At 42.2% G+C, this 8,376-nt stretch overlaps 1 protein-coding gene across 1 annotated transcript; it reads right to left on the reverse strand.

Moving 5' to 3' along the window:
* Window positions 1–55: 55 nt before the first annotated feature.
* Window positions 56–7,404, reverse strand: dnase2 (deoxyribonuclease II, lysosomal). Its single transcript, XM_046398323.1, has 8 exons — window positions 6,821–7,404; window positions 6,572–6,725; window positions 5,243–5,340; window positions 4,885–5,056; window positions 4,141–4,243; window positions 3,518–3,682; window positions 1,587–1,805; window positions 56–1,405 (listed from the first exon to the last, which is right to left on the reverse strand). The coding sequence occupies exons 3-8, from the start codon at window positions 5,338–5,340 to the stop codon at window positions 1,035–1,037; spliced, it is 1,128 nt and encodes a 375-aa protein (XP_046254279.1). The 5' UTR covers window positions 6,572–6,725; window positions 6,821–7,404; the 3' UTR covers window positions 56–1,034.
* Window positions 7,405–8,376: the final 972 nt, after the last annotated feature.

The raw sequence follows: 8,376 nt of genomic DNA on the forward strand, positions 1-8,376 counted from the left end.
TTCTAATGGATAAGGTAAAAAAAAAAAAAAAACAGCAAAAATACATCAGACAAAATTGCAGCTCTGTTTTTGTCTTTTTATTCAGATTCAAGATAGCCAGCCTCTTTATCTTCCACCAAAACCAAGGTCAGGATGAATGTATGTTTGTACAAACGTGATACAGCTATAACATCAAAGGCAAATAACAAAAAAAAGAGTTCTGGAGATGTCAGAAAAGCAGATTTTAATTCACAGAAAATCATACAAAGCCAGTTAATAGCCCAAACATCCAGGAAGCACAGAGTATTAACGCATTCCTCACGCCTGCATGTTGTCAGTGTCTTTAGTTTAATATTGTTAGTGAAATGGGTGCATGTGCTGTTGCACGCTGCAAATAATCAATTAATGTCTCGGCTAACGTTACAGCAAATCCATTTCCATACATTTTCAACCAGCAGCTTCTGACGCGCTCCCTCAGAACAAACCCACAAACCGGTTAATGTTGATTTAAACAGAAACAGATCAAGTTAGTTTCCAACACGGTCCCCTCAGAACAGTTAAAACATTACCCAGTGGTTACAAAGACACTTGAGCAAATGCTTTCATTTACAGAGGAGGCTTTTGTGTTTTTTAAAATGAACACCATATTTCCCAAAAAGCCCTCAGCTTCCTTTCAGAGTTGACTACTTCCACTCGTCCAGCCTTGTTCTGCATGCATTAAGTCTGGAGAGGAGGATGTAACAGCCCTCGATAACAGTCGATAATCATTCTGCACAAGTGAAATGCTGCCTCAGAGGCCTCAAAAATATATTTTCTCAGTCAGTTTCTTACTGTGAGTGATGGGGTCCTACATTTAAGCACCATTTTCTGCCATATAAGTTGGACAACTGGAGCAAAGATGAACTTTAATTGCTAAACATAAGTCACTTCAGTTTGATTTCAACACATTAAAAGAAAGATAAACGTTGTACCGAATATGTTCAAACACTTGCCAACGTGCCAGATCACCCCTATCAACCCTATCTTTGATTCAGCCATGTGGCTCCTGCATGGTGTCAACACTGGATTGTTCCTCCTCCACAAGCCTCACACTTTAGTGCCGCCGTCCTGTAAGCTTTCCACACCGCCGGGTCACGCAGACACACCGTGCCGCCGCCACGCTTCTCCTCTGCCTCGTTCCGGTTTATGTCTCCCACACAGACCCAGCCTCCTCCGGGCCCCGACGTGGCCGACCGGGGGCTGACAGCCCACTTGGAGTGGTCCTGGCTGGCCTTGAAAGTGAACGTCTGCCCCGGGTTGATGAGCGTGATGTCCAGGACCTTCCAGCCCAGCGAACAGTCGGAGGGCAGAATGCCTGTGGAGCGAACCCAGAACTGGACCAGGAGGTCTGACTTGAGCGTGGGAGCCACCCAGGAGTGGTACAGGTCTGGTGAGACAGAGAGGAAGGATGGATGGGAACATGTTTTTATCATTTTTACTGCCAGTCAACTTCAGCCTGCATTCTGTCAAATAACATGACCTTAGGTCAAATATAAAGAGGGTAAATTAATACCACAAATTAGAACTTGTCATCTTCATTTATATTTTTTACACCTGCAAAGTCGTACCGTTGTCAAAAGAAGCTCCTTTGGCAAAGCTGATGAAGTCGGTGCCGTCCTTTGAGGTCAGAGTCACACTGCGGTTGGACGCAGTTTTGACATGTGGAAAGATTTGACCAGGCGGATGTTTTTTCTCACAGACAGCAGCCAACGCCGGCACCAGGGACGCCAAGGACTCTGGGACGTCGCAGTCGTACACATTAGGCTGATTGATCTGAAGCTGCTCTCCTGTGGCGCAAAACAAATTAGATTTAAGACAAACGCCGCTAACAGCACTCTGGAATCGCTCTATTCGTTAAGTACAGTAAATGAATAGCACTGTCTCTGTGACATTGGTGCAGAGGCACTGCAGCGCCTGTGCACAGCAACAGATGTCAGAGGGATGATACAACCGTACACACAGTGTAAGGACTTTACTGTTTACAGAGTGCATATAAATATAAACGAAGGGGTATTTCTGGCACTTCTGCGATAGATTTCTAACTGTGATTCTTTGTGCAAACAGCAGTGCTGGCAGGAGTGTGTTTATGTATATAGTCTGGTGAAAGATGATGCCAGTGACACTACTGTGAATTACAACATGTGAGTCATTCTTTATTTGACCAAAAAAATAAAAATAAACTAGTGCACAAGTTGTTGTTTTCAGTAACTTTCCACAAGCATTTTATTATCGATTTGCGAAGCCATTTTTTTCAGCTCAGCAAACTCATCCAACCATGTCTTTATGGAGCTTTGCTTTGTGCACTGGGGCACAGTCATGCTGGAATAGAAAAGGGCCTTCAACAAACTGCTGCCACAAAGTTGGAAGCACAGCATTGTCCAAAATGTCTTGGTGTGCTGAAGCATTAAGATTTCACTTCACTGGAAGTCAGGGGCCGAGGCCAAACCCTGAAAAACAGTCCCATCCCAATACTTTTGTCCATATAGTGTAGGTATCTGACAACATGCTAGTGATCACGTATCAGACAGACAGTAAATGAACACTGCATTTCTCAGTCTCCCTTCATTAATGTGTAAATCCACGCTGCCAATGAAACGTGACAAGGCTGCGATCAGCTCCGGCCGTCTGACAAAACATTTCTGTGCCGCGTGTCCACGTCACCCCGGACACTGTCGCACTCTCAGCATCACAGCTTGACAGGCAACAATCTGATGGAGCGAATGCATGCCACAGTGTGAGGGCTGAAATCTCTATGGTAACACACCTCCATCTAATTACATTACCCCCAGGCACTGCCATAGCAACTGTGCCAACTGTTGGGTCTGCCAGGCAACGGCACAGGCAGCGCGACGGCGCGGCGATGACACCTGTTTACGCCGATTCTCGTGGATCAGGACTGTAGCTGTCGTGTCAACACCCGACTGGATTATTAAGTACTGGGTGACGACAAGACAGCAACAACTGAAGAGATTCTCTACAAGACGAGACAGGTTCTATGAGAATTAATTTCCCATCTACACTAACCACACAAGTTGCGATTCAGTATGCCAGGTAAAAGCAAAGGCAGGTATGAGAAGTATTTTTACATGCTTACACTGAACAAAATCTGTGTTTTCAATTCCATGACAAAAAATGAAAATATTTAGTAATATTTAGTCCTAGAAATATCATTCACATCTTCCATAAAAACCAAGGCTTGTTTTTAAATCTCACATCATGCCAGCTGAGAGAGTAATACACCAATCAACAGCATGAAACTTAGATATATTATATCTCTACCTCTGTCTCTAAGCTTTAACAGACTGCTCACTGAAGACGTTCCATTATATTGGCAGGGGATTACATGATTGGCTGATAGGATTATTTGTATGAAACCTCATTAGCTCCCGGCCCAAGTACCGTTCTAGTAATACAGTGCTATTATCCTTTCTAACATCACTTCAGAGTGTTAGCTGCAGGTTTATGCCGACTCGAACACGAGACGGGACTCCAGCCTTACCGATGGTCTGGAAGCGCTCGAGCGGGTAGGTAACGCAGATGAAGTTTTGTCCGTTGGTCACACCGCTGCTGGGGTAATAATACTGCCCAGCCTGTCGCACCGGAGGGAAGTGAGGGGTGCTGTGGACCAGCCAGAAGCCCTGATTCTTATCCAGCAAGACAACACCTGAGAGAAAGATGTCCCAAACAAAAACAAACCTACCTTCAGATGCTTAGAGTTGACAAGCAAATGAAAAATAAATAAAATCACATTCATTCATTTAAATACAATGATTTTTTATTTACATCAGCCCTGATCCTTTGTTTCTTTAAACTGCGATGACTGGTTAACCAGTTATAACAGGACAGATGAAACCAGTTGTGAACGTACCTTTTATGTTAATTTGGGCAACCGGTTAGCTAAAAGTTACTTATTTGCACGTCGTGCTGCTACAGAGCAACATCATCAGTCATTTGGAGTCATATCACTGTCCACCTGTCCATTCTGTCTATGTTCTAGTTGTTTTTAGACATAAATTATATCTTAAATATTCACTCGTCCATATTTGTTCATTATAGTTCAGTGTCAGATCTCCTGCAGCCTGTCTGAGCTTATGCAGGTACTGGAGCTGGACGCCGGCTCACCTTTTGTGTGCCCGCTTCTGCTTCCACTGTTGTCAACCCATCTGTCCCCAAAGTCCACAGGAGGACGCTGGTCATTGTAAAGGATGTACGCCAGCTCTGTGCTCTGTGAACAGTGAAGACTTCTTGATTGAAATGAAAAACCAAGACACTTCGGTGGCACAAATACGCATCATCGGAAAAGCAAAATGAAAGAGCACAACACTAATACGTTGAGGTATACAAACACACACGAAGGCAGCGCTAAGACTCATATTTTATCTTTCCCAAAGCTGTTTGGAGAAGCAGACCAACTGCATATAAATGAAGAAGTAAATTTCAGTTCTCATTCTCAGTTTCTTATTCCAATCTAATGATGTCAAGAGGTTACAGCAGAGAGAAAAGCTTAGCGCTGCATTGGTAAGACATGAAGTCTGCAGCGAGAAAGCAGAAGCAGGCAAAAATAAACAACATCTGCTGACGTTTCGGAGAACCTACAAGTCTGCACTTCTGACAAAATATTGTTTTGTGCCACTGTAGATGAAAGAAAAGAGTATGCAAAGAATCTAATCCAATATGAACAGTTCAGGAGGATTTACAACCACTATGGCAACGATAAAGTGGATTCAATCATATAAATCAGGATTAATACCAATATGTTTTGCATGAATGGAAAAACCCTGTCCCTTTGAAAGAAACAAAACTGAATTCACAGTATCTATACTCAGTATTTGCTCTCTTTCTGTTACAGATGAAAAGGAAGCAGACCTTTCCTTGTGAGTACAGCTGTCCAACTGTCCTGCCCAGAGCTCCAGTGGTGTCATTCACTGTCCCACTGCCATTAGTCCAGCCTTCACTCCCCTTTTCCAGCAGTAAATACATTTCACCCCGATAGGGGGATGTTCTGCCGTGTTCTTTAGGCAGCTTGTACATATAGAACCTAAAAATGAGAGAACGAGTCCATCTTAGAGACAGAAAGACATTTGTAAAGGTGTAACAGCTTGACTCAGAACTGATCTGTAGATAATTCTTTCAGTTTACGGCACATCATTCTTCTGACATCTAATGCCATAAAGTGCATTTTAAGAAGCCTGTTTTGTGCAGAACTGTTCAGTCAGTGAATTACCAGTCAACTGCATCTCCTTTGTCGTTGTAGCAGCTGATTGGTGAAGTGTCGCCCCCTAGTGGCACTAGGAGGATCAGCAGGAACAGGAGCTGAGGCATCTGAGGAAAAGGGACAGACTTAAATCATAGTAGTGAATTATTTGCTCTGTTTCAGTTCACTTCTCATCTCATTTATTTTGAAACCAACTTTTAACAACTTTAACAACACGAGATCAATGCTGAACTGAGCTCTTCTTCGCCTTACTTTGTTCTATACAGTAAGTCTGTTGCTTCCAGGAACCTAACTGCAAAGGGTTAGGCCAGTAACTGGAGAAAAAAACTCATCACAACAATACAGATATGTATTTTTAATTATAAGGGTACGGATAAATTAAAAGACACAACAATACTGACGTGGGTACATTCAAAGGGTGGCTGTACTTCCTCCTCTTCACACTGGCTGTGGGAAAATTCCTTCATTTATCTACCGTAATCTAAAATAAGTAACTGAGGTCCTTGCTTCGTGTAAAAGTGCATCCAAAATGCATCCGCCAGTGTTGACAAAAAGGAACAACTACAGAAATCAGCAATGAGGATTGTTTAAAATAGACCTGAAAAGTGTGACCTCGTCCTTCAAACCCCACATAGGGAACTGAGACTTAGAGAGACTTATAATCTACAGAGAAGTTGAAGGTGACATTTTCACTACTCCAGACTGTACTGCTAAACCTGGACTGGTCTGGTCTGGATTAATAAAAATTAGACTTTTATCTGCTCATTCACTCTTAAAGCAAGAAGCTCCAAACCAGAAAATGTTCTACATCAGTTTTATTCAACTTTTAATTCCCATTCATCCTAATTAGAGCTCATCCCACTACCCAACTCTTCACATCCTAACATCCTGCTCCTGCAGCTGCATTTTAGCGTCAGCTTTTCAACATCTTAGTAAGAGTGCGACCTCTTTTTCTATTTCCCTCTGAAATGTAGTGAAGTAAAAGTACACAAAGGAGCAGAAGATGGAAATCACAAGAGCCTCAAAACTGTACTTAAGTAACGTTACGGCACTTGAGTAAGTATCTTAGGACACTGGTGGAAAATAAATGAAACAAAACACTGTGTATTAAAGTAAAATGTACAGCTTCGGACTAAAGAAGTTCTGACAAGACAAAAGAAAGATCTGACATATCTGACAACTGACGCAAACTTACTTTCAGAAAGCTGAAACTGAACTTCAGGTGACTGAATGACAGCAGATGCATTAGAAGCTGCAGCCCGCGTTGCTAACTGTTATTAGCTGTTATTACATTAAACTAAAAGCAGGTTAGGTTGAATTTCTAACATCTGTACCCACCTCTGGTGAACGCGTCTCTCCTCATTCATGTCATCAATAGATTCCTATCTTGCTGTCAGCAGGATTATGTACTGTAGTTCCCCGTCCTGGACAAGCTGGTTTCATCTTCCTCCACATCCCTGTTTAGGTCTGGGACGACCACAGCAGGATGAGTCTGTGACGGTATGCAACGACAGGAACATAAGAGCAATCACAAAGACACCGCAAACACAAGCTAAGCAGCTTTCACTATAACAGAATAAAACTTACAAGACAACAACTTGCAGAAAATACGGTTAAACTCAGTTTTAAATCTTCAGTAACTTCCTGCCTCTCGTCTCATCCTTCTCTAAAAGACCTAGTTTTTGGTCACGTGCTTGGTGACATCATCCGGTGGGAGGGGCTTCAAATAAATAAATAGAACTAAACCGTGTTTAATCCATATGTAAGATCTTGGCAGAGTGGAAAGGCTTCTGAAGCTCCAGCGTGAAGGTTTAACTGAGAGACCTTACAGACTTTGACACTGCAAAATAATAAAAAATAATAATAATAATGTCAAACACCTGTTGACCAGATCAATATCTGACCTCTAAGAAGGCTGAGAGAAGTTATACATACACTAACCCAACCCTGCATTGCACATTTCCATCTTAAAAGTGGAACTTGAATCTGTTTACTTGGCCTGCTGTTGTTTCTTCCTGTTTGACTCTTTCACAATGCTGGTGCAAAGTGCAGTTTCTGTTTGTTACATGCTTTTCTCCTCCTCCTCTTCCTCTCTTCCTCTTCTTTTTGTTCTATCAGTTGATGATTCGGGTAAAAAGCTGACAGGAGCAGGTCAGATGACAGAATAAGGGCCATCTCATCACCAAATTTTGAAACTTTTTTAAAAATTAATTGATCTCCTTGTTTTTCAGTTATTCAACAAAATGCAGTTCCTTTAGACAGCAACATTTCTTCTCCTACAGTCGACTCACAATATGTTTTCTCCGTCATCTCAACCATCACTGTAAGTCAAAGGGGTTGTGATCGCATGTCACATAGCTGAGCTCCGTTTCAGGAAGTAACACAGCATCCTCTCGTCAGCTCTGGCCTCGCTTGTGCAGACCGACCAGAACTTCCTCAGAAACTTTAGCCCTGAACTGAGTGGACAAAACACCAGAGGTCGTGGGTTTCCAGGAAGTCCTTTCTGGCTGGTAACAAGTGTGGCCACGGGTCTTTACATGCAGCGTTTTTGCACGTACACTAAGACTTCAGAAACAAGAAACTGAATCAATAATAGGATGCGTCCACACTTTGATAGCAGCATGTTCGTGTTATTTTAGCTGTCAAAATCTTTTTTTAAAAATTCACACATTAAAAGCGAATCATCTTTTTAGCGCAATGCGTTGTTCAATAAAAATGACTCATTAAGGGAAATCAAAATTCAGGAACTTTGAGATAACACCCTTTCTTCAGTCCAGTCATTCTGTGAAAAATGAACGCCTTCAGCTTCGCCTCATTTGTTCCCTCAATGGGACATCGCTGATACCTCGCCTCTTGCTGTGTGAATGGTTTGATTTGTGCGCAGTGGGTTGTTGTAAAAGGATCAGACATTATCACAGGCTTGTGGGAAAGTAAACAAGCAAGGTAAGATAACAGAGCAGGTTTTCCACCTCCTGGTTAGCGACACTCCTCAAGAAAAACATTTTTCAAGCTACTTTGTCTGACATACAAAAACAAATTAATGGAAATGAAGTGACAGAACAACCGTTCAAATGATATCCTAATCAGAGCGTTTGTTAAATCTCTTTTTCTTTTCACAACATCTCACACAAATGGAATAAATC

The sequence above is a fragment of the Scatophagus argus genome, chromosome 9, assembly GCF_020382885.2.
Source record: "Scatophagus argus isolate fScaArg1 chromosome 9, fScaArg1.pri, whole genome shotgun sequence".
Taxonomy (NCBI): Eukaryota; Metazoa; Chordata; class Actinopteri; family Scatophagidae; genus Scatophagus; species Scatophagus argus.

What these genes read in the sequence shown, in the direction of transcription:
- dnase2 (XM_046398323.1), bottom strand. Translation starts at nt 5,340, where the DNA reads ATGCCTCAGCTCCTGTTCCTGCTGATCCTCCTAGTGCCACTAGGGGGC. An exon ending in CAGAAGCGGGCACACAAAAG is followed by an intron (nt 3,683 to 4,140) that starts GTGAGCCGGCGT and finishes TCTTTCTCTCAG; the next exon opens with GTGTTGTCTTGCTGGATAAG. An exon ending in AGGAGCTTCTTTTGACAACG is followed by an intron (nt 1,406 to 1,586) that starts GTACGACTTTGC and finishes CTGTCTCACCAG; the next exon opens with ACCTGTACCACTCCTGGGTG.